This window comes from Leptopilina heterotoma, unplaced genomic scaffold, assembly GCF_015476425.1.
Source record: "Leptopilina heterotoma isolate Lh14 unplaced genomic scaffold, ASM1547642v1 Lhet_80, whole genome shotgun sequence".
NCBI classification, from domain to species: domain Eukaryota; kingdom Metazoa; phylum Arthropoda; class Insecta; order Hymenoptera; family Figitidae; genus Leptopilina; species Leptopilina heterotoma.
Genome location: NW_025111181.1, coordinates 1,366,446 through 1,381,633, shown reverse-complemented (window position 1 = coordinate 1,381,633; position 15,188 = coordinate 1,366,446). Strand labels below are relative to the sequence as shown.

At 25.8% G+C, this 15,188-nt stretch overlaps 1 protein-coding gene across 5 annotated transcripts in view; it reads left to right on the top strand.

The window, feature by feature from the left end:
- Window positions 1-666: 666 nt before the first annotated feature.
- The window catches only part of LOC122511089 (runt-related transcription factor 3-like), a 33,013-nt gene continuing 18,491 nt past the window's right edge, over window positions 667-15,188 (top strand). For all 5 annotated transcript variants that reach the window (XM_043626139.1, XM_043626136.1, XM_043626138.1 and 2 more), the window contains exons 1-2: window positions 667-1,220; window positions 3,310-3,540. In XM_043626139.1, coding sequence (XP_043482074.1) covers window positions 881-1,220; window positions 3,310-3,540 — 571 coding nt within the window. In that variant the 5' untranslated portion in view covers window positions 667-880. The remainder of the gene's footprint in view (window positions 1,221-3,309; window positions 3,541-15,188) is intronic.

Sequence of the window (15,188 nt, the reverse complement as noted above, 5' to 3'; positions counted from 1 at the left end):
AACAAAAAATTTTTTTTTTTTTGTTTATAGATTCGAAGGAAACAAAGTGAGTTTACTGCTGGCAAGAATGAGTGCAATCATTAATGAGGAATCATCAAAATATTTATCGAGTCGATAGTTGTATGCTAAGAGTAATGTATCTCTCAAAGTTATCCGCCCACCAAAGAGCTCCAAGAGGAATTGGATCTGACCGAGACAATCGTCACGTCACCTCTCGAGAATCCTGAAATATGCCTTCCACCAGGAAGCGACGGGTCGCCTTTTTCCAAGAACATAAAAAGTCTCTTTTGTTTAAATAAAGTAAAATAAAGTAAAAAAAAGGGGAAAAAGTAAAATTAGGTAAAAAGAGCAAAAAAAAGTAAAATAAAGTGAAATAAAGGGAAAAAAAGTGAAATAGAGTTAAATAAAGTAAAATAAAGTTGAATAAAGTAAAATAAAGTAATATGAATTAAAATGAAGTAAAATGAAGTAAAATGAAGTAAAATAAAGTAAAATGAAGCAAAACGAAGTAAATTAAAGTAAAATGAAGTAAATTAAACTAAAACGAAGTAAATTAAACTAAAACGAAGTAAATTAAAGTAAAATAAAGTGAAATGAATCAAAATAAAGTAAAATAACTCAAAATGAAGTAGAATAAATCAAAATAGTTGTTTACAAAACAAAAAAGAAGAAAAATCGTGAACGAAAGGAAAAAAATTTAATTTTTTAAAAAGACTGAAAAGAAGAGGAGGAGAAAGGAAAAATAAGAAAAAAAATAAAAAAAAGTGATGTCGGACCCCATGGTCTAAATAAAGGGGGTCTCCTTGCTCCTCTGAAGGGTGAAGAGTCCCCCCCCCTCCCCACTGTTGGAAGGATGTTTCACCCGGTGTTCTGACTGCCTATGGATATATTCGGCCGTTGTAACGGCGTTGGTGGTAGTACGGTAACCGGAAGTGGCGTTGGTACCGCTAGAGTAGTGACAAATTCAGAATCGGGTAGTGGTACTGGTGTCGCGAGTGGAACTTCAAGTGGAACTGTGGATAGCAGTGGAACCGGAACCGGAAGCAGAATGCAGTTAACTGGAGCATCGGCACCTGGAGCGGCAGCTTCTCCAGAATCGGGGGTTTCTCCATTGGCCGATGCCTATACAAAAATGACAAGTGATATTTTGGCTGAAAGAACATTGGGTGATTCGGCTGGTTTATGGGGCGGTGAACATTCTGGAGAATTGGTGAGAACCGGTGAGTTGAAAAAAAATTTATTTGACTAAAGAAAATTCAAATTAATTAAAAAAAAATTTACTTTAAAAATACTGAAATAAAAATTTTCAAAGATCGACTTAGATACTTGACATTCTCTATACTGATTTTAAAGGTGGAAATCGAGAACCGTGTCTTACTATTATTGACTTTTACTACTGTAAAACTGAAATTAAAGAATTTTGTCTGAACGATATTGACTTATACTACTTATTTTTAATACTTTTACTACTGAATCCAGAAACCAGTCCGACTAATATTGACTTTTACTACTTGTATACAAAAATAAAATGTCTAATTTTAGACGATGTGAACTAATATAAAACTGAAAATTTTATGATTTATTTATTAAATAATTCAAAAGTCTGACTGGATATGAATTTTTCTACTAATAACAAAACTAAAAATGAAGGAGTTGGATTAATAAGCGTTGACTTTTACTACTGAAACGTAAAAAATTCTGACTGTAGTTGACTTTTAATGCTGCTTATAAAATATATCGAGACACATGTCTGACTTACGTTGACTTTTACTACTGAAATCAAAAATCAAAACGTCTGACTGACTGCTGCGAAACTTGAAATAAATTTTTACTACTGATTTTAAAAGTGTAAATCTGGAATAAAGTCTGACTATTATAGACTTTTATCACTGATGACAAAAGTTTAATTTAAATTGAGGTTGACTTATACTACTGATGGAAAAATTGGAAATCAACTACTCAGGCTGACTAGTCATCACTAGTCATCATTTACTACTTACATTAATATTTAAAATGTCTGACTACAAATGATTTTTGCTACTAATGACAAAATTGTAAATTAAGGAGTCGGATTCACAAACGTTGACTTTCACTACTGAAACATAAAAAATTCGGACTGTCGTTGACTTTTACTACTGAAACGTAAAAAATTTTGACTGTCGTTGACTTTTACTACTGAAATTAAAAATCAAAACTTTTGACTTTGGAAGACTTCTATTGCTGCGAAACTTTAAGTAAAAAATTCGAAGACAGAAATATTGACTTTTACTACTGATTTTGAAAGTGTAAATCTGGTATAAGGTCTGACTACTATTGACTTTTATCACTGATAACAAAAGTTGAATTTGAAGTTGACTTGTACTACTGATGGAAAAACTGGAAATTAATTACTCAGGCTGACTAGTGTTGGCACTTACTACTTTCATAAATATTTAAAATATAAATGTGGAATCAAGTCTGATTATTATTGACTTTTACTACTGACAGAAATATTTATGAATTTTTACTATACTTGAGTTTTACTATTGACATAAATACTTAAAAAGTTTGACTATACTTGACTTTTACTACTGACACGAATATTAAAAAAGTTTGACTATACTTGACTTTTATCACTGACACGAATATTTAAAAAGTCTGACTATACTTGACTTTTACTACTGATTTTGTGTAAATCGAAAATGTCTGACTATTATTGACTTTTACTACTGTTACGAAAATTTAAAATGCCTGACAGAAGACGACTTTTACTACTGAAAACTGCATGACAAAAATTTGGTCTGAATAATATTCACTTTTACTACTAGTGACAAAAAAGGCAAATCCAGAGTCCAGGCTGACTTTTATTGACTTTTACTACTGAAATAAACATTTTAAGATAATTAATATTTGCAGACTATCCTATAAAAACTATTAATTAGAATATTTCGCTAATATTGTTAAAATATTTCCAGGCAATATTGCCTATGACTCAAATTTTTTTCTGACGTAGATTATTATAAACGACAAGAAAGTATAAAGTACAGGATTAAAAATAAAAGACAATAAATAAAGTAAAATTGTAAATAAAATAGAATTAATAAAGTACAATTTGTAAATAAAATAGAATTAATAAAGTACAATTGTAAATAAAATAGAATTAATAAAGTAAAATTGTAAATAAAATAAAATAGATAAAGTAAAATTGTAAAAAAAAATAAAATAAATAAAGTAAAAAGAAAAGTTTACTAAAGAGAAATTGTATCATATTTGAAAATAAATTCGCTTTTTGATTAATTCTACATTCTTGTATGCATTGTTTGATTAAAGGATCACCGCATTTGGTGTGCACGGTTTTACCGGTTCATTGGAGGTCGAATAAAACGCTTCCGCAGGCATTTAAGGTCGTAGCCCTTGGCGAAGTTGGGGACGGAACCTTGGTAACAGTTAGGGCTGGAAATGACGAGAATTGTTGCGCCGAACTTCGAAACTCCACCGCCTTGATGAAAAATCAAGTAGCTAAATTCAACGATCTTAGGTTCGTCGGCAGAAGTGGAAGAGGCGAGTACATTATAACTTTACCTATTTACTATTATTTACCTATTTATTTCTTTTCTTAAAATTTAACCTGTTAACTACTTTTTATAATATACAATTTAAAAAAGTTTTTGTATTTTAAATTTTTCTTTTAAAATTCTAAAATGTTTATTATTTAAAAATATTTCTCTGCTCTCACCCTGTGTACTTGTGTCCACCCTAAGTAGACATGGGGACAAGTACAAAATTTATTTGTCAATTTAAAAAAAATACAAACAAAGGTATTATTTGCCAGAGTTAAATATTGGGAGTATTTTAAAAATTGAAGTAGAATTAATAAATTGTCGATTTATTGGGTTTTTAGGGGAATGAGAGAGAGAGAGAGAGAGAGAGAAAGGGGGAAAAAAGAGAGAAATCACGGTGTGAGTGTCGACAGAACCACGATTCAGAATGTTTTGTGGCTTAATAGAAGGTGGGTTCATTCATAAAACTTGAAAGTCGACCCCTCTGTTGACAGAATTCCACACAGAGGGGATGAAATTGAGGATAAGGATGATAAGAGTGCGGTGAGAGGGTATAGGAAAGTTAAGACGTAAAGAAAGACGTTCAAAGAATATTTCCCTCGAATTAAGGGGTAGGTCATGGTTTAGCCCTCGTTCCTGTTTTCCTCTTTCTCTTTTTCTCTCTTTCTGAGCTCTCTTTCTCAAGAGAGAAAAGTCCCGTCTTCTCTCCACTCAATATAACAGGCAAACGGTAGTGTGAGACTAAAACTGCGACGTCTTCAAGAATTGGGAGTGGGTAATGGGTTTTATTTGTCCGCACAACTACCAACACCACTGATGGTTTCACTTTAACTCTTCCTAGTTTAGTTTGAACGAAGAAAGGGGTTGGAAGAAGCGGGACCGGAACGATGATATTAATTGAGGTTTCAGGCGCGGGTTTTAATTAACGTTATTAGCACCGGAATTTCAACGTCGCTACAACTTTGACTTCCAACAGAGGATAAATTATTTCACTTTGTTAGTCTGATTATTGCCGTACATCCTAAATATACCCTTCAACTTTACTTAAATTTACCTCCCATGTATGTTACCGTGATGATTAAAATTTTCCCTATTAATTTTATCAAAAAAAAAAGAAAAAAGAAATTCTTTTTATTATAGAAAAAAGAAATTGAATTTTTTTTTATTCTAAAAAATGAAATTGAAATTCTTTTTATTATAAAAAAAAAGAAATTGAAATTCTTTTTATTTTAGGAAAATATAAAATTAAAACCAATTTTGTTCCTTCTTACAGGAAAAAGTCAAGGATTTTTATTAAAAGTGGTGGGAAAAATTTAATTTTGTAGAATTCATAGGAAAATTCTGAATATTTGTGTCTTTTTTTGTTTGCCTCATAAACTACGAAATTACCACGAATTCTAATATAAAACTTTCAAATTTTTCTATTTCTGACAATAATTTCAATTATGTTCAAAATTTACAAAAAAATTTTGACAAAATCCTAATTATTATCTTCATAAATGAAAAAAATTCTCCTTTAAAATTTAATTATTTTCAAAAATTTTAATAAAATTCTTGTCAAAATTTCAATCATTTTCAAAAAATTTCCTAAATTCAATGATTTTCAAGATCCACTATATTTTAAATAAAATTTTCCAAAAGAATTCAATTATTTAAACAAAATTTTGATGAAAAGTAATAAAATTGAATTTGAATTTGAATTTTTCTAAAATTAAAATGTGTTTAAAAGTTTGAAAAAATCCTCGTCAAAATTTTAATTACCTTCATAAATAATCAAATTCTTCTTTTAAATAAAATTATTTTCAAAAATTTTAATAAAATTATTTTTTAATATTTTAATAAAATTCATGGCAAAATTGTAAATATGTTCAAAATTTTACCTCAATTAAATGTTTTTCAAGATCTACTGTATTTTTAATAAAATTTTCCAAAATAATTCAATTATTTAAACAAAATTTTGATGAAATTCTACGCAATCATTCAATTATATACAAAAATAATAAAAATTTAACAGGAATTCAATTATTTTTATAAATAATACAATATTTTTAGGAATTTAATTATTTTCATTACTAATAAAACTCTTGGCAGAATTTCAATTATATTTAATACAATTTTAATCAAATTCCTCAAAAAATGTACACAGAGAAAAGCGAGTGTTGTTTTTGATGCGGGTAAATTTTGGTAGGGTAATTTTAGTGAGGATAAATTTTCTATAATAGAAAATTTACCTTATTTTCGGTGTTAAAATAACACTTCCGAGCTAAAGTTTGATGCAGACACTTTTAACACCGAATTCAGTGTTAAAATAACACTCACTTTTTTCTGTGTAATTATTCTCAAAAATTATATTAAAATTCTTTAAAAGAATTCAATTTTTTAAAAATTTGTTGATAAAATTCTTTATGAGAATTCAATTTTAAGAAACATTAAATTATTTAATAAATTTATATTTTCGTATTTAAATAATTCAATTCTCGTAGAATTTTTTAAAAAAGTTGATTTAAATATAAATTTCAGTTAAAATTTTAGATTATAACTGAATATTAAAAACATTATGGGGTAAATTTTTAGAAATAATTGAATTTTGTAAAGGTTTCAAATTAAAATTGTTTTAAATTTGAATTTTTCATACTTTTAATAAAAAAAAAATTCTGTAGAATTAATTTTTTTGAAATAGTTTATTTGAATTTTTTTTTAAAATGATTTGAAATATCTATTTTCTGATATTTATATTTAATTAAAAAATCTCCGAATAATCGAAATTTCGTAAAATTTAATTGTAAACTAATTAATTTGAAAATTGTAAAAAAAAACTTTTTCAAAAATTATTAAAAATAATTGATTTAGAGAAAAATTTTAGTTAAAAATTTAAAAAAAAAATGTTTGTAAAAAAGAAGTTATTGATGTTTTTGAATAGTTTTATAATTAAAGGAATTCTTAAATAAATATGTAACAGAACATTTTTTTAAGTAAAATTTTTTCCTTCATTTTCTAAAACTTCAAAAATATTCAATTTCACTTTCAGTTAAAATTTGCAATTTTTAATATTTAATTTGTAATCATAATTTTTTAAAAATTTTCTAATTTTCTAATTTTCTAATTTCAAATATTACTTTATTATAAATAATAGTAATAATTCCTTCTTACATGTATCTATCTTTTTTCCTTCTTTTTCTTTCTTTTTTTCTTTCTTTTTTCCCTTTTTTTTCTTTCTTTCTCAATTTTTTCTTTTTCTTAATTAAATTTATTTTCGAATTGATTATATTGAAAAGAGAATGTTTTCTTAAGCTCTCTCTCTCTCAACGAGCTGAAAATGCATCGCGTGTCGGGTTTAGGGAATAGTTAGGCATTCACGATAGTACTGGAGAATAATCAAGCAGCTAAGGAACCGTAGGATCTGTCAGGAGAGAGACTTCTCTTACATCCTTCATCCTAGCTTATGTTAATTCCATACCCAGTGAAAACAATTGAGAGCTAATCCCAGACAAATGACTGACGTGCTTCTTCCATGAAAATCGAAGGGGGAAAAACAGATTCTGACGGTCTATCAAAAACTTGAAAATCTTCTAAAAACTTTTTCATTCTTCTCATTAATTTTTCAAATTTATCGAATTTAGTATATCAATGGACAATTATTAATTTTTTGTCCTCATCTTTTATTTTTAATTCTGACTGAATTTTGTTGAAGCCACTTACAACGCATAATCAACACTCTACATATCGTCAAAATTCATTATGGTGTTGCCTATCAAAAGGGTTTAGATTAATTCCACCCTAGACAGTTCTAAGCTCTTTAACGAGATGGATCATTTGGACTATAGTTTCCAACTCGAAGTTCTTCTCCGAAATTTTCTACTATAATTCACGTGCGATCACTAAAATTCTCTATTTTTTTAAAAATGAGTTTTATTAATATTAAATATTTATTTAGTTTTTTTTACTCTCAAAATTTTAGGTAGTAAAAATGTTTAATAATTTGAATTAGTGAATGACTTTTTTGCTTTTTAATTAGTAAATTTTACTAATAAAGTAGTAGAAGGTATTATTTATTAGTAAAACTATTTACTATTTACATTTACTAATTCAACAGCAAAAAGTCAGTCACTAATTCAAATTAGTAAACATTTTTACTAATTTAAATTTAGGGAGTAATTAACTATTTTTTCTCTCTAAAAAAGAATTCGAGTTAATAATAATAATAATAAATTATTAATAGTAATTAAATATAAATAATTAAATAGTAAATGGTAAATAGAAAATAGAAAATAGTAAATAGTAATTAATAATTAATAATTAATAATTAATACGTTTTTTATAAACAAACTTAACTTTTTTAGCATTAAATAGTGAAATTTATTTTTACTGCAATTAAATGGAACAATTTATATTATTCTCTCCCTGGGGGCACTTTATATAAATTTTCGAGTTTTCGGGAAGAAAAAAAAATTTGTATTTGTGACGTGTCCTTGTATACACGACAGAGCCATTCGGACAATAATTAATTTGACATTAAACTATAATCGAGCAGTTGCTGCTTGTTCGAGGGAAAATTGAAATTAATTAATTGTCCCTGCAGTGCGCTCTTCTCTAAAGAGATATAGAGAGAAGGACGATAATGGATATAATCATTTTGAAAATGTTGACAATTACTGTTGCGAATAAGTTCAACAAGAGAAAAAAAAAACTGATTCCTGTATAGAATTCAAATAATAATTTTATATTATTTTTGCTTTACTTTCAGTATTATTTGCAAATTTTGAATTTAAATTTAGCAAAAATGCTTATAAGTAAACTTGCAACTTTTTTTTTTTGCTGAAATAAAATATTTAAAATGTCTGACTAAAATGTATTTTACTACTGATGAAAAAAGTGGAAATTAAGGATACGGTCTGACTTAAGTCTGACTGTCACTACTGCTTGTAAAATAGATGGAGAATCGTGTCTGACTTGCGTTGACTTTTACTACTTAGACAATAATTCAAAAAGGTCTGAGTGACGTTGACTTTTACTATTGGTTTTGAAAATCAATACGTCCGACTGTAGACGACTTTTACTACTGTGAAACGGAAAATAAAAAATTTTAGAACTATATTAATTCTTACTACTGATTATAAAAGTCTAAATTTAGAATCAAGTCTGACTATTACTGACTTTTATTACTGAAATGAAAAATGTAAATTGAGGTTGACTTTTACTACTGAAACAATTATTTAAAAAGTCTGACTGTATATGATTCTTACTACTATCAAAAATTAAACTTGACGACCAAAACAACTCGTTTTGGACTAATCACAAAACTGACAAAAATTCCATTCTATATTTTATTTTCCTGTTTTTTTCCTAATTTTCATCAAAAATATTCACTTCTTTCTTATCCTGCTAATAAATTCAATTCCTGCAACGAATTTTATTATTCATGAAAGAATTTAAATATTTATAAAAATAATTTAATTCTTCCGAAGAATTTCAAGAAAATTTTTAAAGAATTGATTTCTTTAGAGTAATTTTACGTGAGTTCTGATTAAAATAATTGAATTCCTTAGAAATTTCTATTATTCATGAAAAAACTTGACTTCTTACAAAGATTTTTACGAAAAATTTTTTAAATAATTAAATTCTATTTGGAAATTTTATGAAAATAATTGAATTTGGCAAAGAATTGTATTTAAAATCCCTCAAAATAATTGAATTTTCGGGAATAACTTTGTTACCTATTTATCGACATAATTGATTTCTTGGGAAGAATTTTATTAAAATCTAAAAGAATAATTGAATTATTTCAAAAAAAAAAAAATTAAATTAAAATTGTATTTAAAATAATTGATTTCTTTCGAACAATTTTAATAAAATATTCAAAAATAATTGAATTCCTGTGGAAAATTCTAATATATTTTTAAATAATTGAATTCTTCTCCAGAATTAAAAAAAAACATTTTTTTAAATAATTGATTTTTTTCGAAAAATTGAAATTAAATTTTCAAGAATAATTACATTTTTCGAGCAATTCCTATAAAATTGTATTAAAAATAATTGAAATCCTGTGATGAATTTTATTATTTATAAAAACGATTAAATAGTTGCTAAGAAGTTTATTAAAATTTTTAAAAATAATTAAAATCCTGTGATGAATTTTATTATTTATGAAAATAATTAAAATTATTGCGAAAAATTTTGTTAATTTTGAAAATAATTGAATTGTTCCAAAGAATTTAAAAAAAAACATTTTTTTTAAATAATAGATTTTTTCGAAAAATTAAATTTTCAAGAATAATTACATTTTTCGAGCAATTCCTATAAAATTGTATTAAAAATAATTGAAATCCAGTGATGAATTTTCTTATTTATAAAAACAATTAAATAGTTGCTAAGAATTATATTACAATTTTCAAAAGTAATTAAAATTCTATGATGAATTTTATTATTCATGAAAATAATTGAATTATTGCGAAAATATTTTCTAAAATATTTAAAAAGAATTGAATTTCTGTGAAAAATTTTGTTAATTTTGAAAATAATTGAATTCTTTATAAGAATTTTATAAACATTGTTTTAAATAATTATTTTTTTCGAAATATAATAAATGTTATGAAAATTTTATTTCAAATAAATGAATTTTCATGAAGAATGTTATTCTTAGTGAAAGTATAATTGAATTATTGTGAGGAATTGGAAAAAAATTTTGTTGTGGAATTGATTTTTTCGAAATTTTGTTGGAAATTCTATTCTAAATTAATTGAATTCCAGTGGAAATTGGAAAATTTTATTATTTATGAAAATAATTGAATATTATCAATTTTTTGTGAAATTTTTATGAAAATACTACATATTGAAAATAATTGAATTTTGAATATTTTTTGGAAAAAATTAAATCGTTTTAAAGAATCTGATAATAATTTTTGAGAATAGTTTGTCTGACTAGTATTGTCATTTACTACTTTCACAAAAATTTAAAATGTCTGACTACTGTTAATTTTACTACTTACAGGAAAATCGTAAACCGTAAATTCAGTCTGACTTAAGTTATCTTTTACTACTGATTGAAACATTTCGAAATGTCTGACTATACGTGACTTGAACTACTGATAAAAAAAGTATTTTCAAAAAGTATTTTTTTAAAAGTACTTTCATAAAAATTAAAGACTATTTTATATTCTTAGAAAAATTGTGAACGTCAAAGTCAAATTTACAAAATTGCACTCCTGAAGAGGAAATATTTACCTTTCGTAAGGTTAGAGAATTACTAAAGAGATTTTCTACGATTTTACTCATACTTTCTTTGCCACATGGATCTTTTCGAATTTAGTTAAAAATTTGGTAAAATTTAGTAAAAAAGGAATTTAGTAAAATGTAGTAAAAAAAAGAATTTAGTAAAATGTAGTAAAAAAAAAGAATTTCGTAAAATTTAGTAAAAAAAGATTTTAGTTAAAATATGAAAAAAGTGAATTTAGTTTAAAAACGAAAGAATAAATTTAACTTAAAAACGAAAAGAATGGATCATAATTGTAAGTCACAATTGAGTGCCAGTTTTTTTATATGATACAAGAATAAAAAAAAATTTTAAACGCAATATCACTCAAGAGGTATCAGCATCAAGTTTTAGAAGTACTGGGGAATAATAACGGCGAGTGTCGAGCGTGGCCACACCGTGGTTCGCCACGCGAGATTCTCATTCCCCGGGGCTTCCCCTCGTTTACGAAACGAGTCACGCCATACCCTCCAAGCAGTCCTGTCTACCTTTTTCACCTACTGGCTTGCAGTACTATACTCGCTAGGTACACGATTGCGGCTAAGGTTGGGTGCTAGCTAGTACGTGTAGGTACATGAGTATCACCCTCGGTGCCAGTCGCTGAGGAACCATTAAAAGTCTAGCTATCCTCCTTCCCCTCATATGCCTTTAAAAAAAATTCACCTCTTTCTCTCTCTTTCTCTTTCTCTTCCTTCGCTTGTTGTGTAGATTTTTAAAATGTTTTACCCTCTCACACAGACAGACTCAGTGATCGAACTCTGCATTTCCTTGTTTCACACTTTCTCATTCTCCTGACGTTTTCCTGGCTTTTGAATTCAAGGTGGAGTTCCGTGTTAAAACTGTCGCATATACCAAAAGAATACAAAGCGACAATAAATTTCAGTGATGCACGTTATTCGAAAAATTGTCAAAGACAAGTGGTATGATTTTTTTTTGCCCTTTGGAGAAAAATTTTTATGCGATAAATGTAGTAGTTTCAGTAGCAAAAGATAACATAAGCCAGACTAAATTCTCAGTTTATGATTTTGTCATCAGTAGTAAAGTCAAGTTCAGTCAGACATTTTAAGATTTTTTTAAGTAGTAGAAGCCAACTCTAGTCAGCCTGAATAGTCGACTTCTGTTTTTTTTTTTTTTTGAGAATTTACACTATTAAATTCGCTAATACTAGAAATGAAAAAATTATTCTCAAAAATTATAATCAAATTCTTGAAATCGATTCAATTATTTTCAAAAAATATTCGAAATTCTATTTTCAATATCTAGTATTTTCATAAAATTTCGCAAAAGAACTGAAATATTTTTAAAAAATTTGATAAAATTCATAAAAAATTAAATAATTTTCATAAATAATAAAATTTTTCCAAAGGAATTCAATTAATTTAGAATATCGTTTTTAAAAAAAATTTTGAAAATATCAATTATTTAACAAAATTTTTAGACAATTCTTCACAATAATTCAATTACTTTCACTAATAATAACATTTTTCATGGAAATTCAATTATATTTAAAATAATTTTTTAATAAAATTCTAAACAAGAATTCAATTATTTTCAAAACTAATGAAACTCATAGAAGAATTTCAATTATTTTTATACTATTTTAAATTAATTAATGGAAAAATTCAATTATTATCACAAATAAAATTTTCGATAAGAATTCAATTATTTGAAATAAAATTTTTATAATATTTATTATATTTCGAAAAAATTAATTAGTTACAAACAATGTTCATAAAATTCTTATGATAAATTTAATTATTTTCAAAAATAACAAAATTTTTCAAAGAAATTAAATTCTTTTTAAACATTTTAATAAACTTTTGCGCCATAATTCAATTATTTTCATAAATAATAAAATTCATCACAAGATTTCAATTATTTTTGGAAAATTTAATAAAATTCTTAGCAATTATTTTCATAAATAATAAAAGTCATCACAGGATTTCAATTATTTTTAATAAAATTTTTCAATTCCTCGAAAAAATCAATTATTTAAAAAAAAAGTTTTTTTAAAATTCTTTGGAAGAAATCAATTATTTACAAAAAATAGTAAAATTCTTCCCAAGAATTCAATTATGTCGATGAATAAGAAAATTTTTCCTTGAAAAATCAATTATTTTCAGACATTTTAATACAATTCTTTGCAAAATTCAATTATTTTTGTAAATAACAAAATTCATGACAAGAATTAAACTATTTTTTAAATTAATACATTTTTTCTCGGAAATTCAATTATTTTAAAAAATTCTAACAAAATCGTTCGCAAGAATTTAATTATTTTTATGAATAATAAAAATTTCTCAGGAATTCAAATATTTAAACTAGAATTTGCATAAAATAAGACGAAAGATGAAATCAATAATTTAATTTTTATAAAATTCTTTATAAGAATTAAATTATTTTTATTTGTGTTTAAATTCTTTCATGAATAATAAAATACGTTTCAGGTCAATTGAATTTATTATCAGGATAAGAAAGAAGTAAATATTTTTCATAAAAATTAAGAAAAAGTCAGGAGAATAAAATATAGAATGGAATTTTTTGTCAGTTTTGTGTAGTTTCTAAAACGAGTTTTTTTAGTCGTCAAATTTAATTTCTTGATATCTATATTTTTTACTACTTTTTTAAATTGAAAGCTACTTTTTGATACTTTTTTAAAAATAATTATCGAGTGGGAAGTCTGCATTTTGACTTTTATAATCAGTAGTAAAAGTCAATATTACTGTTTTCGAATCTTTCTTTTACAGTTTCGCAATAGTAAAGGTCGTCTACAGTCGGACTTATTGATTTTTGATATAAGTAGTAAAAGTCAACGCGAGTCAGACTTCCATTCAAGATTTATTTAACAAACAGTAGTAAAAGTCAACGACAACCAGTATTTTTTACGTTTCAGTAGTAAAAGTCACATATAGTCAGACTTTTTAAATATTTGTTTCAGTAGTAAAAGTCAACCTTAATTTACACTTTTCTCATCAGTAGTAAAAGTCAGTAATTGTCAGACTTGATTCCACATTTAGACGTTTATAATCAGTAGTAAAAGTCAATATAGTTCTCGAATTTTTTTTTCCAGTTTGACAGTGGTAAAAGTCGTCTACAGCCGGAGATTTTTATTTTTAATACCAGTAGTAAAAGTCAATGTCACTCAGACATTTTTAATTATTGTGTGAGTAGTAAAAGTCAACGTAAGTCAGGCTCGATTCTCCATCTATTTTACAAGCAGTAGTAATAGTCGGACTTTAGTCAGCCCGTATCTTTAATTTTTACTTTTTTATCAGTAGTAGAAGTCATTTTAGTCAGACCTTTTTTAATATTTTAGTCAGTAATGAAAGTCAAGCTCAATTTTATTATACGAAAATTGTAATTAAATAATTATAATAACATTACAATTAAATAATTATGATAAAATTATAATTAAATAATTATAATAAAATTACAATTAAATAGTTATAATAAAATTATAATTAAATAATTATAATAACATTACAATTAAATAATTATAATAAAATTATAACTATCATTTAATTCAAATTCCTCTCGCCAAAAATCACCAATTATTTTTTTCGCCAACAATCTAAATCTGTATATAATACAGATTATTTTCGTTATTTTGTTTTGTCCGGTGTTTCGTTTTCACGCTCGTTGAATGCAGTGAAGAGTGCGAGAGTGAGAGAGAAAGAGGGGGAGTTGAAAATTTGTTAAAGAAAGAGCGGTATAAACGAGGAAATGAGAGAGTAACGAAGTGGGAGAAGGGGGGATGTCCCGAATGGTGAATGCGCAGCATATGAGGAGAGAGGAGCCTAGGTGGAATTGCGGTGAACCTCTGCGTATACCCCCTTTGGCCACCTGCATTTTGCCAGTTTTTCCACGACATATTTATTCTTGTTAACAAGTTTTTCACTTGTAAAAACAAAATACCCTTTTTAAGTTTATTAAATAATTATCAAAAAAAAAAAAAATACTTCCACCCTTTCTCGATACATTAGCGACGGTAATTTTGTTAATAAAGTTTTCGCCAAGGTAACCACATTTGCGAACTTTCGTCACGTTGCGAAATTGAATGATGTGTACAGTAACTTTAACGATACCCTTTTCCTTCAATAGAAAAAAACTTTCTCCCTTCTTTAAACAGGAAAAAAATTGTCCATTAAAATATCGAAAAATATTTTTTTGTTTCTGATTAAAATCCTTTTGGTTTCTTTGAAATATAACAATAACTTTTTTTTTCTAGATAAAAGTTTGTAATGCTAATAAATTATACTATTTTTTTGTTACTCTGATAAAAAATTATACTATTTTCTTTGTTACTCTGATAAAAAATTATACTGTTTTTTTGTTACATTGATAAAAAATTATACAATTTTTTTGTTACACTGATAAAAAATTATACTACTTTTTTGTTA